This window comes from Sinohyriopsis cumingii, chromosome 2, assembly GCF_028554795.1.
Source record: "Sinohyriopsis cumingii isolate HCF-2022 chromosome 2, ASM2855479v2, whole genome shotgun sequence".
In the NCBI taxonomy this organism is placed as follows: Eukaryota; Metazoa; Mollusca; class Bivalvia; order Unionida; family Unionidae; genus Sinohyriopsis; species Sinohyriopsis cumingii.
Genome location: NC_142962.1, coordinates 84,273,338 through 84,288,265, shown reverse-complemented (window position 1 = coordinate 84,288,265; position 14,928 = coordinate 84,273,338). Strand labels below are relative to the sequence as shown.

At 33.2% G+C, this 14,928-nt stretch overlaps 1 protein-coding gene across 1 annotated transcript in view; it reads right to left on the bottom strand.

The window, feature by feature from the left end:
* LOC149805301 (uncharacterized) overlaps positions 1 to 14,928 on the bottom strand; it is a 384,402-nt gene that overhangs the window by 121,125 nt on the left and 248,349 nt on the right. Inside the window, exons 33-35 of the mRNA XM_089949218.1 lie at positions 13,409 to 13,525; positions 3,368 to 3,503; positions 1,314 to 1,494 (exon numbers count right to left, since the gene is read on the bottom strand). Coding sequence (XP_089805344.1) covers positions 1,314 to 1,494; positions 3,368 to 3,503; positions 13,409 to 13,525 — 434 coding nt within the window. The remainder of the gene's footprint in view (positions 1 to 1,313; positions 1,495 to 3,367; positions 3,504 to 13,408; positions 13,526 to 14,928) is intronic.

The following is a 14,928-nucleotide window of genomic DNA, read 5'->3' as shown; positions in this document are numbered from 1 at the left end:
TAAATTACCATACAGTAACAATTATTTTTGATTGAAAGAACATACTTTCTTAAGCTTAAATGTAAGTGTCATAACTGAAACTTGATAACATCAATTCATCCAGAAAACATCCTCAAACACATGTGGAAACGAAAAGTGTGTTAACCCTGTCTGGACTAATCTATATATGATACCATATCTCTCAAATTACGAATTAACGTGCTCCCTCATAATAATCTGGTTCATGGAAGCCATGATAAATATGAGGTGTGTTGAAAGGCTGTATTGTAAAGGATATGTTGCATCCCATAAAATATGTGGTATTCAATAATGTAAAGCTACATTATCATGATTTTTCATAGACCAAGAGTTGATAAGGCATTATACTCATAAACACAATCCCCATGACAAATGCAGCACAATTAGGGCAGCTGACAATATACAGAAGAGTTCTGATACCTCTGAAAATTTAGGTAAGAACTACCCATTTTTAACTTGCAACCAATTCAATTATGACTCAACTGCTTTTTTTTTTCTGTGATCAAGTGGACATTGAAAAGTCTGGTGTTTTCCCTGACTTTGATAAAAAAAAATTTAAATAGATTTTCTCAGTTGGAAACAAACCTATTTTGCTCCAGAATTTTTCAATTTCCTGGTAGCATGGGAACCTGTAAAATAGCAGTTATTCAAGCTTAATAATTAGGTCAGTGTCCTACTGTTGGTATGGTTGACTTACTATGCTTGAGATGCCTCCAAATGCCAAGTAGTTGTAGGTGAAAAAGGGTCTAAGATATTATGCGTGTAACAGACAAACAGCTGAAAGTACAAGTCACTCAAGAGTACTAAAAAGGTCACAGTCACCTAGTTTTTACATGGCTTAGTTACTTATATCAAGAAGTTTCTACTTACCAATTTTCATGAACATTGATGAAGAAGGTCCAAGTTATTTTGAATGGATCTAATGGTTAGCTGAAAATACAACAGGCACTCAAGCCTGAAAATAGGTCATACTGACCTAGTTTTGCTATGGATGACAGCTGGTGATACAGAGCTACATGAATATTGCTTTGGTGCTAATTCAAAGTGATAATTTTATACCAAAGTTGCTCTCTAAGATGGTACCTGCTGGTTGGAGAGCAAAATACAGGTATAAATGCAAGACACTCAAGTGAGAAATCCAAACTGAGAAGACAAAATTGAGTTTTTTTAAAACAATGAACCATTTTATACTGCATCATAAAGCCCAGAGAAAAGGACAGAACATTTAATGCAGTTTTATTTCCTGCTAAGCATCTGCTGTTATTTTTAAAACCAAATTTTCAACAAAACCTTACCTTGACTGACACATAGTATGCATGTCCCTCTTTCATTGAAACATTAGAAGTTTCACTTGTCAAACCACATTCTTCAAATACGGTGGTGTATGGCATTAAGTCATCATATCCCTGTTGAGACCCTATAGACCATTCATACTTCGAGATGCCGCTTTCTCGATCATAGAATACTCCAGTCCAGCTAGGAAATATATAACAAAAATGCTTCAGAGATGTCATTGTGTTACTAGAAGATTACTAATTTATACTGGACGTAATGTCAATCATTTAACCATCACAGATGATCTGTTTTGTACTGATGTCTGAAAATAATAATTAACTTAAAATTATAATTTGATGTCTCTCCATTGTCCACTTACTAAGACTCATTGTGTACTCAAGTTAATTCTCTTGCATGAAATAAACTACATAAAGGTACAGTAGCTGCCATGAAATTATAAAACTTATTTTATGCATTAACTAAAACCTGAACTAAAAATAAAACATCTGAAACTCAATCTTTCATAAATTTCTTTGAAAACAGAATTCTGATTTATCTCTTAATTTCATTGCTCTCACTCTTGTTGTTTGAGATTTACTTACTGTCAACATCTTGGATCAGTGTAAAACTTCATGCTCAAAATTTTTGACACCTGCATGCCAAGAAATTTCATTGTGTAACAGTCTTGTACCAGTATTAATTTTTAGCATTTTCTTTTCATGCTTTGTTTATGGATAATTTGTACAATTATGTAAGGATAAAGCAACAAAATGTTGCCTGATTCAATGAGGTCATTACAGTATAACTGTTGTAAGATCATATAGTTTTAAACATTACTGTTTTGGCAAAAAAATAATGTAGGAATATATATGAAATTAGTAAACTGAGGCAATTTTTAAAAGAAATTTGCCTCTATGCACTCATTAGAAGAAAAACAAATGGTTATTATACTTGATTACTTGAAAATCAATTCAGATTACTTCTAGTAGTTCTAGTTATTTACCAAATGTGCAACAAGCATACATCCTCCTAAGCCCCATTTGAAATGAGGCCTCAAGAGAGATATCTATTCCTATTGAATAAACAAAAAATTACATATATATATATATATATATATATATATATATATATATATATATATATATATATATATATATATATATATGTGTGTGTGTATATGAATGAATGTATGAATAAGAAAACTGGTTTCTTGCACAGCTGAATAAACCTATCTCATGCTGTTGATATTACTATAGTAAATAATGTACATGCAAAATTAGTAAATTTATTGTCTTAACCTGTGACAATGTAGCTGCAGCCTTAAGAACACACTAAGAAACAACCCTGCATCTTTGACAGCTGATCTTTTAAAGCACCAAATTACCAGAGCTGTTTCATCAACTCATTTATTCCTGTGTGCCTAATCTAACAATAATCAATGAATGGAAAGAGAAGATGGAGACCTTACAAAAAGCCCCACCCCCCAAATCCACCCCCAAAGAGGATGTGTAAATTCATCAGCCTCATGGATTTTTCAAGTACACTCATAAATCTGGTTCATGTGAGGTTTTTCTGTTTCTCTTTCTTTTGATCCTTAACCAACATAAAACTAAGAACTTGACCTCTGACTACTACAGCAACTATGATAATTTTAAACTTCTTTACTGATGACAATTCATTCACAACAGTATCAGATTACAATACTTTAACCATTGACAAAAAAGTAAAATAATTGCCCCATATGACCTTAATCTTTGACCTCCTTGACCTTCAATTCCTCAGGGTGTTCTATCCTCATTCATGCATTTGTGGGAAAAGTGTGATGATAAATCACTAATGCAAACAGGGAATACTGTTTCTTAAGATAATCCAAGCAAAATGTAAATGTGTGACATACTGATGCAAAGATGGCAAATGGATGGATATTCCACATATTTGTTGTGGGCAAAACAATATTAAACAACATCAAACTGCAAATCTGCACTCTTATTGGCTCATCTGTGTGATCTTCAATGTGCCACACTTACCCTTAGTTATCATGGTGGATCATAAGATATATATCTCTAGCACTTACCATGGATTCAAAAATGATGTAGAGACAATATGTCTCCCATTTGTGGATATCTTCTTGTCAGTCCTAGTTGGAGGAGTTGTGTCAACTTCAACTGGTGGGGAAACAGAAACACTTGAATGGCCTACATGGTCATAAGCTGAAAAACCAGAGTGTAATCAGTGATTGCAAAGCTCACTTCTACTTTCACCAGTCTCCAGTAGCCACGGTAAACATTATAATGCAGAACATACATTCAGACTAAAGTGATCTTGGCCCCTTTCCCATTAAATCTTTTATATTTACACCAATCTAATATGGGACTCTTCAATCTGAGGAGACTACAGGCCAAGAATAAGTTATACAAAGTGGCTGATCAAGATTTCCTGTTTCCTGATGACTGTTCCCTGAATGCAAAATCAAAGTCTGATGTGCAAAAAAAGTACGGACCATTGCTATTCAGCTTGTGACAATATTTCAATCTCACAATCAGTATCAAGTAGACAGGGGTGATGCACCAACATGCACCAGGAAAGCCTTACAAAGAAACTATCACAGTAAATAGAAACTATCACAGTGAATGGCTAAGCCCTGTTTACAGTTCAATTATCTCAGAAGTACATTGTTATGTGCAGTTCACATCAATGAAGAAACCAACATGAGAATTGCTAAAGCAAGTAAGGCCTTTGGCAGACTATGTGCACATGTGTGTGAGTACAGAGGCATCAGTCTACAAAGCCACTGTAACCAGGAGGTAAGAAGAATAACTACCAAAGATTTTCCAAGGTAACCTGAAGGAGGGAAAGCAATCTCAGGGAGGTCAGACAAAATGATTCAAAGATTCCCTCAGGTCATCCTTGATGCATTTCAACAATGACACTGAGTCATGGGAAGATCTCACACAGAATCACTCTACCTGGCACAGTCAAATCCATACTGGAGCTAAAGACATTGAACTAGGGAGAATTTCAGAGGCAGTGCAGAAGCGTGAGCATCATAAATGTTGGAACTGCAACATATCCTCTATTGGTGCAACTCCAGTGCATTGTGCCAGTCACTTCAGAGCACAAAGTGGTCTGATCAGCCATTCATGGAAACAAAACCAATCAGTACTGTTATGGTCAACTTCAAACTCAAAGGAATAACAACACTAATATACCAAATAACCTACCTACCTATCTACTGCAGCAGTACATTAAGACATAAAGAACTTTTTTTTAAAAAAAAACATTCTTTTAAACCATATCAAAGAAGAGGTAATAAGTTCATAATGAACACAGTAATGCTATTTTGATATTAATGTTTTTGAAGTTGTTCTTCTTAAAATCTTAAAAAGCTATTATCATTGTCCAACCACAGAAGGCAGATTTTATTGGGTGAATATCACTGTACACAGTTCATGCTTTAATAATTACAATGAATATCTACAGGTGAGGCCTCATATGTAAAGTAAGCACCATTCAGTCCATTCACCTAATTCCTCTACTTATAAACATGAACAAACACATAGTTAACCTGCTGAGGGAAACATATCACAATATACAATGAGTCATTACCAAGTTTATTCCTACTTACAACTGCCTTGGTCACAGAGGGCCTTCTAACTTTTTTAGGACATACGTAGGTCTATAACACATATACTTAACTTAGTAAAGTATAAAATGTAGGTTACAGTGACTTTCTTTGGTTTTAAGGACACTGTAGTAACATATATGTGACTAATTATCAAATTTCATGACTGGAACATAAACAGTACACAAAAAATGAACTTTTAACACAAAATTTGAAGAAAGTCACAGAGAATGAGATACAGGTCACAGAGACTACTTTCATAATTTTAGATAAGATAGTATGCATATAACATAAAAAAACTCACAGTTTAGTGTTGTACTAAGAAAGATGTATAAAGTCAACTAGCTTAACCCTTTACCACATGCAAGCGCCTTTGGACACCTGTACTCCTTTCACATGGAAGCGCCTTTTGACACCTATACTACATTCACATGGAAGCACCTTTTGACGCCTGCTGTAAATATCAGCCATTTTAAGCAGTTTTCATAGTGCTACCTTCGGAGAAAACCCCCTATTAGATACTACATTCATTTCTGTGAATGACAATTATGCCAGATCATGTGGTCACTGTTTATGCTCTGGTCGAAATCTGCTATTTAAAGTAACTGGGTCGTAATCTCCACTCTCTAAAATGGAGGTCGTGGATTTCATTCAGTACTTACAAAGTTTTCACAGTTAGAATCACAACTATGAAAGCTTGAATAAATTAGGTAAAGGCTCTGATATTGATGTAGGCAGCAATTAGTTTTTATAAATTATCAAATTCAGATGATGCAGACGTGGACAAAAATCACGCGGCTTCACTGACTTGATGGTGAACATGTTCTCTCAAGATTTTAAAGCACATAACAAATTCTTCATGAAAAATAAATACACAGCTATAACAATCGGACTTTACTCTTAAATTTTTCCACACATAATAGATGTGTACCAAAAATGTCAAATGGTTAAAATTGCTGTTAAACGTAACATACACTACATTGCTTAACATTTAACAGGCAGGCCTATGTCGAATAGGTAACAGGTGTTCTATTTATAGTGCACTGAACTGGGTAACTTTGCTCTTTGAGGTAAAGGGTTAAGGAGCCCAGAAATAACTCTATCAACAAAAGTGTCAAAATTGAAACAAAGTCAGTGTGCTGTGAAATATGGGCCACAATGACCTACTTTTAACATAAGACCATTGTACTGATTAAGATGCACCCTCTAGCCTTGTTTTGTGATTCCAGGTGTAACAGTATCATATAGTATAGTGTGTGTGTGTGTGTGTGTGAGATTTATTTTTAACATAGCTTTAACAACTTTTCAGTCATATTGCTATGATGTCTGTGGTATGGCAATTTATAGAGCTTCCAATGCTCTGGCACAGTTCTGTGGAACAAGCTTCCACTATATGTAAAATCTGCTGAAAATATTAATGTACAAAGAGATATCATGAGCATGTATGTGTTTCTAAAAGATAATGGAATTTAGTATTTTAATACTAAACATGTTAAAATAAACAGTAATTATTGCTATCTTCATATAATGTGTATTGCTGTACTCTCCTTGAGAGGGTCTCAAGGGAGAATAGTCCTTTACTACTGAGTCACCCTCAATAAATAAAGCATTATTATTATTATTATAGAGATGTCTAGCACTGGTGCATGATGCAGCAGACATGTAGTATCATGTCCCACCCCTTCATTTTATCCAGACACCTGGCTGACCTGTCCTAACACTAACCTCTTAATCTTGAGTGCCTAGCAAGGCTGCTGTTTGTATCATTTTTATGTCTTTGGTATGACTTGACTGGGTTTTGAACCCGCAATCTCCTGCATCTGATTTGGATACTTTAACAACTTAGGCCACCACATAGTGGATAAAATACCAATGTGGTCATGAGCTAAATGCACAAAATATGCCAAAATTGTAAAGGTGTGGTGCTAATAGGGATTCAAATAATCACCTAGCTTCACGATTCTGGCATTGTGTTAATTTGCATAGAAAATGCTCACAAAGTGGAAAAAACCAATTTGTCTTAAATTATAGGTAAATCAAAGATATGCTATATCCGTGTTGAAGAACAAAAGTTATTACATACCATTGCCTTGAATGAGAATGTTTAAGCCATCTGTATTTAAGATTATTGGCAAGTCTGTGAACATTGGCAATGTTTCTTTTAAGTTGGATTTAACTCTATATACAAAACACTTTGGTGTTCAAGTGTGATTCATTTCTGAAGGTAATTCAGTATGCAATAAGCAATCAGCAAAGCAAGCAAAGTCCATAAAAAATAAATTTCTGATTTCCTGGTTACAGAGTTTTAGTTTGTGAAACACAGCAGCAAGGGGGAGAATTTAATTCTTTGCACATACTACAACATATTGACCTAGGTGACTCTGGAGTGTATGACATTTGTTGAAATAGGAGCACCACCTGTAACATATCTGACACACTGAACTGAACATTCAGATTAGTTCTCTTTAATATTATTTATTATCTTAATCTTGTCAAAATATTAACTATTAGTTGACCCATGGTTTTCAGGATGATTTAAGCCATGAAATAGATTGATTGAAAGACAATAATAATCATACTTGCTTTGATTTGTGCTGATAAAGCATTAACACTCATACTGGACAGATGCATTTATTACTGCTGTATTATCTGCTGAGCCCCTATTGAAATGATCAGTCCCACATGTGATGTATTTTAAAGGTCACTGGCCACCTATATTGTACAAACATGTGATATTATTATAATATAAAAAAAACAATGCATTTGTTATGTATGAACACCATAAAAATGTTTAACTGACTTAATTTGCTTTTTTAAATGAAAAAATGATTTAGCAAACTCCATAAACAATTGTTAGTTTCCACGTGCCAAAAACAGATATGACATACATTTATCCCTTGTATTCAACCTAGCCATTCAAGTGTTTAATTTCCCCATGTAAATGTCTATGTAGCATATATTAGAATACTGTTTTTGTACAGAAAATATGGTGCACCATGTTGCATATGGATGTTACCAAAAGTGATGATGGGACAAAAGGGTTCTTTCTTTTTCTGAAAGACCCTGTTTAAAACAAAAAAAGTGGATTAAAGCTGTGAGATCAAATAGGGCAAGGGATGTGAAAGTCCTAAATCCTTCTAAATCCCATAGAAAGCTGTATGGTGCAGATGAAAAGATTTATACAAAGAGCATAAAAAAAAATACATCAAATAAAGGATTACACTACAGTAATGTTACTGCAGAATTAAAATATTAATGTTTAAAATAATCATAATACTTTTTGAAAGTGCAGAGTGTAGTCTTTGATCAAACTTTTTATTTAGCATTATTATAACCAATATGGACTCAAAAGGGTTTAAAAACAAAAATCACACACACCTTATTTACTGTTTATATCGGGACATGATAAAATAATAATTTTTTTCCTGTTCCAGATCTTATGGTGAAACTTTTTTTCCTCAAGGTGCATGTCCCAAGACTTAAGAATTTTGTGTTGAATATGTGCCCCCCCCCCCCGCATGGTACAATAAAATAGAAAAAAAAAGACACTTATTTGAAAGAAACTAACCTTGCATTGTTATCATTTATTCCTTCATTTTTTATCATGCGAAATTTATTTAAGAAAAAGATATATCCATGAACTCCATATATGTAGCAGATGCCAGATTGTGTATGCATCCGTATTGTAGTGTGTATTGCTTATGACATATAACAAAATCACAAATGAGATGGGAATATCATCAGACTGCTTGAAGACACCTATTGTTCATGCATGATATGTTATAAGGTGCAAAATGATCAAGATTTTATTGTATCAAGGTTAACTATACAAAGGTTTCTCTCAAATAGAAATCATTATTTGAAAATACATTCACTGCGAGTGCAAATAATAATAATAATAATAAGAACTTTGTATAGCGCCTAATCTTTAGAAGCTCTAAGGGCTTTACAACATTAGACAACACCTATAAGATAAAAAACATATAATGATTACAAAAACAAACACCATGAAATGAGAACACATTTATTACAAAAAACAAAAAAAAAACATACTGAGAATATTTAAGGTAGGAAACATTATTAGGTCTTTAAGTTTGTTGTTGCAGTCGAAATAAGTGAGTTTTGAGAACCCTCTTGAATGTGATCACTGTGTCTTTCTGTCTAAGTTCAGTGGGCAATTCATTCCACATTGCTGGGCCCCAGTATGCAAAAGAACATTGCTGATGTGACTTTGTTTTCATAATGGGAATAATAAGTATACGATTGTCAGAAGAGGAGCATAAGTATCTTGCTGGTGTGTACACAATGGTGAGGTCGGATGGGTATGTTGGACTAGAGTCTGACAGTGAAATGTAGCACAGAGAAAAAATTTTGTGCTTGATCCTGGATTGAATGGATAGACAGTGTAGGGTACAGAGCAGTGGGAGGTGTGCTCTGATTGAGGTACTCTAAGTATGATCCAAGCAGTTGTGTTTTGAACTTTTTGAAGTTTCTGGAGCAGATATTGAGATGAACCAGACAGAACTGAGTTACAATAGTCCAGTCTTGAAAGTACTAATGAACACACAAGTGTTTTAGTGGCATCAACTGAAAGATATTTGTGAATGGAGTTTGATGTGTCTCAGATCAAGTATGCAGCCTTGCATAAGTTCATGACATGTTGATGCAATGTGAGAGTACTGCAAAGAGTAACACCTAGGTTTCATACTGATTGTGTGAATTTAATGTTGTTGTTGCTGATATTTATTGTTTGAGGTAAAGGATGTGAATGAGAAAGTCTTTGTGTTGTGATCTGAATGGTCTCAGTTTTATCATCATTGATCTACAGCTTGTTACATGTCATTCATGATTTCACATCAGAAATGCACCTCTCTACACCTTGGATGGTAGCATCAACTTCAGTTGGGTGGCTAGATTTGTATATTTGGGTGTCATCAGCGTACAATTGGTGAGACACTCGATGATGATCTATGACTCTTGAGAGCGACCGAGTGTACAGAATGAAGAGAACAGGTCCAAGAACAGACCCCTGTGGAACACCACAACACATATCAAATGGGCTGGAGTGTATTCCCTTTGCAGATATAATTTGTGTCCTGTTGACCAAGTAGGACTTGAACCACAGTAAGGCTGTATCTTGAATGCCAAATGATAATCTTTTTGCTGGCATGGGTTACAAAAGTATTATTAAAGCAAGTTAATGATGTGTAAAGTATTTGCCCTACAAACATCAATGAATGTTTATATCAATTATCATTACATATGGCAAACAAAAAGAAGCCTAGGTGATGAATAAACACAAGTGGCAGCGAGCAATAAACTCATTACTTAAACTTACCAACAGGATATCAAATACAAAGGTTATTTTATTACCAAGCAGACCAACCCTGGAAACTGACTTTGGATTCTTTTAAGTGTGCTGACATTTTTTTTATGAAGTCAGCCAACATAAGGAAGCCAAATCTGGTTCCTTTGGATTCTTTTAAGTTTGCAAATTTCTTTGTTTTTTTACAAAGTCAGCCAACATAGGGAAGCCAACATTGATTCCTTTTTATATGTACTAATACTTCTATTTTGTGTAATTAAATTATTATTTCTACTTTACACCTGATATTTTTTAAATTCATTTTGGGTGAGTATAACTACTTTTAATCATGAAATGCAAATTGATGTAAAAAGAAAAATGTTAGAGTATGGCACAATTTTTCTATAGCACAAGAATATTTCATGATCAGACTTCATCAGATACAGTTTTGACAATGTCAACATTATGGTCTGTTATGTATATTCTTGTAACTCCTGGTACATAATTTTGTTTAATAGTTTTAATTTGTAATCATGACTGTATTTAGATTTTGCTTACATGACTAGGATCTGCTTTAGGACATTAAAAATGTAAAATTACATTGGCTCTATAAATAGATGCTTATGTGTATTGACAATTACTAATAATAATCTTGATCTTAATGATAAGAGCTTGTTGACATGTTTCATTTAATTTCTCACTGGCTGGTTAGGTTTGGAAGAAGAATAAAGTAACTTCCCATTGGATGGGCATGTCACATGAATAGGTATTTTTTAATATTTCTTGAGCAGTATGATCTGTCAAGTGGGGGCATGTTGTGAAATATAGTCATAATTGAAGGTGTATATATATATATATATATATATATATATATATATATATATATATATATATATATATAATGAGAGAATTGAGCAATCCGATTCATTCCTATTTTGGAGTCATTCTTATTTCTTGTGGTTCTGTTTTAAGTTTGCAGATGTGTTTTATGTTGTACTTAGATATTATTTGTGAGGGAAAACATTTGTTTGGACTGTTCAGTGTAAATAGGAAGTGCTCATTAAAATACAACATTATTCTGGAACTACTGTATGATGAGTTTATTACCACAAGCAATCAAAGAACAGGATTATCAAGGTTGTAAGCATTAGTTATTTCTTAAATAAGGCAATTTAATAAGTGCCATGATCCTCTCCTCAGAAATATTTTGTTTGTTTTGTTCTAAAACACAATGCAAACCCCTCCTGAGGAGAGGAAAAAAAGATATAAAAAGTATGCAATGTATGTGCTAAAGTACAGTATATCTGTTCATTTGCAGTGATACATCACCAAAATTGAAATATCATCTCATTTAGGTTTAAAAACTGAAATGCAAATTATTTTACACACTATGAATGAGCCAAAAACGAAAATCATGCAGTTACTATTGTTACAACTCCATGGTCTTTCAGTAACAGAAAAGAATGAAAACCAAGTTTTATATAATTCAAAATATAATATATTTCCCTAAAATTACAGTATGGCGAATGAAATCCTAAATAGTTTTAAAGTTCTATCACAAGTCCAAAAGTATTGAGTATTCCAAATGAGTTCCAATGATATTTTGAATGAAGTTCAATCGATTGTGCTGATATGCCCATAGTCTTCATGTATCACAATGATATAATACAAAATGAATTTACATGAATTCACAGTAATTCCACAACAGCTATTTAGTCCTAAAGTCTGAATACTTTGTAATTCATAGGAATAATTTAAATAAATTAATTGAATCCTCTCAAATGTACTGAACAATTAAATGACTCCTCTAATGAGAGTCAAATATTCATTCTAGATCAATCTAACTTGGTCAAGAAAGTAAGGTACTTAAGCAGCTAGCCAATCATGAATTAGGTTAACCTGTTTTTTTTTTCTCAAGAAAATCCATGACCTGAAGTCAAATCTCATCAACATGTTTACATCTATCCTGAAACTACGTAATGTAGTTAGCAAAATAACCTCAATTTATAGCACAAACCCCACACAGAAAATTAGTATTTAATATATTATTTACTAAATGACTCTAACAATTTGTAATCATTTTATGACCTATCATGTTTTTAATTTTATGGTTTTTACAAACCAAGAATTTAAAAACTTGGGTAATAACGATCTTTCTACAGAATCAGTGGTACTTCCTTCCTAATTAACAAATTTAATTAGTCATGAAAATGCCATTTTCTATAAAACCATGAAAACTGACACGAGAATAATGAATTCAAACTTATAGTATATTTAAGTAAATTAAGGATAGTAATACACTCATACATGACCCATGAACTAAATGTTCTTTCAATGGCATGACTAAGTGAACCATTCACAGACTTTGCCTTATCAAAGGTCAAGATATTTTCTACATACATGTCCCCTATACTTCTTGAACAAAACTGAATGCCAGTAAGACCACATAGCTTACTATGAGCATTTCCTTTTTGCTGCTTTCACTGATATGATTGATTTATTGAGATTATACAACCTTCTAGGTTTAAATATAAGCTTGTTGTTGGGTTTAACGCCATCTTTCAGCACACGATAGGCTATACATGGCGGTATTAATGGTGGAGGAAGAACCACCGACCCTCAAGAAGCTACTGGCAAGCTTTCTCACATAACTACATTGGCCAAATCCGAGACTCAAACCTATGCAGACAGAGGTGAGATGGCAGTAATCCGCAACGGAGAGCGCTTTAGACCACTCGGGGCCCCCAAATATAAGCTTGTACACAAGTAAATGTTTAGACAGTGAACAAACCTGATGGCACCACATTAAATTCTTTCCCTACTGAGTTCCAGCAAAGATCTAAACTTGACACAATGTGTATGATTGTTATTCTTACATACTCCCAAATAAAATATTTATTACAATAATAGCTTCAGAAGATTAAAATAGGCATGTTCAATAAACAAATCTGACCTTCTGTCATAAACTTTTTTTCTTCTTCAAATGTTGCTCTAAAATAATGACCAACAAAAAGGCTGTATGTGTATGTTTTAAGTAAGATTTACCAGTCTGATGAAACATTTATTATTCTTAATGCTAAGTAAAGTTTTCATGAGAGACGGGTCTGGTTTCCAAGTACATGTGATATCAAATAATTATATGTGTTATGTGAGATGGCCCAGTTATATGCATCATATAAACTGCCTACCTTTAACAGATGCATAATATGCATGTCCAACCTGTAGTTTTAAGTTATGGATTGTTACATGATTAACAAGTCCCACATCTTCAAATGTATAGATGTCTACACCATAGGGAGAGGTTCCTGAAATACAATTACATCAGAAAATGAAATATTAAATAATGACTGTTATGTTTCAGAATCTATGTTAATGTAAATTTAATATTTTAACTGTACTTATTTACACATGTCTAACATTAGCCATTGAAAAAAGTGTTTCTAGCAAAACCAATCTCTTCACCAAGTTAAATTTTTGTATCCTGAAAATAGGCTTTTATATATTTAAATATAGGAGAAATTGTAAGTTACATTATTTAAATAGATCAAGATGGATAATCTGAAATAAATAAATACATTAATGTAAAGCTGGTCACAGTGACTTTTTTAGGTTAAATGATGTGCAAAGATGTATGCTAATGTGAACTTTGGGTATAAATCGGTCCAACACAATATAATAGCATGTTAGGTATATATGTAGTACTGTTTTATGGCACATCAGCACAAAAGTAGCTATCAAATGCCATGAAAACATTAACTCATTAACTCCTGAGCCAAAGATCAAAGTATTCCCCTACAGCATACCTGCAGAGGGATCACCTAGATCAGTGTTAGCCTTATCAGAATTACTGACAGCACATGACTTGCTGATTTTACAGAGGGCTACTTGCAATAAATAAATTATTTTTTGCTTTTTATTTCTTAAGTTAAGCTGATATTAATTGCAGATGTTCTCAATAAAATTATGTACATAATGGTATAAATTTCATGCAACATGCAGAAATAAAATTCATCATAAAGATATAAAAAAATTATTTACTTGCCAATTTGCTTCTCTTGTCATTAATAATCCATAAAATCCATGAAGAATTCACAATGAATAATTAAAACCTTCTACACATGAAATAATTATATTTTATGCAAACAGAAATTTCATTTATTACTTCTCTTGCAAACTTTAACCTCATGTGAAAACTGCAATCACACTGATCACATCTATTGCAAACTTTAACCTAATGTGAAAACTACAAGCACATTTATCACACCTCTTGCAAACTTTAACCTCATGTGAAACTGCAAGCAGATGGACATATTTTCTGTACATTTTACGTACCTTTCTGCCTTAGAATTCTCCACTGAACATTTAAAAGCTAACAAAACACTTTGAAGAAATCCTGATTTTGTACACTCCTGCTAACTAAATTCATATCAATGGTTTATAAAGTGACTGATGATCAAAATGAAGTAACTCCAACAGAGATCTTATGAACAACCAGATTAACAGAAATTGGTTAAATTTCACGGAAATATTTGGTCTAACCCAATTAGTGGATGAACCAACACAAGAAACTGACCATGCAGAACTTTATTACATCATATCATTACAAATATGGAAGAAAATGTGACAAAAATACATATTCCAAGAATATTCCTAATCAGAAAATCAAGCTTAAAAACAGCTGAAAAATCCCAAACTCATAAAACCATAA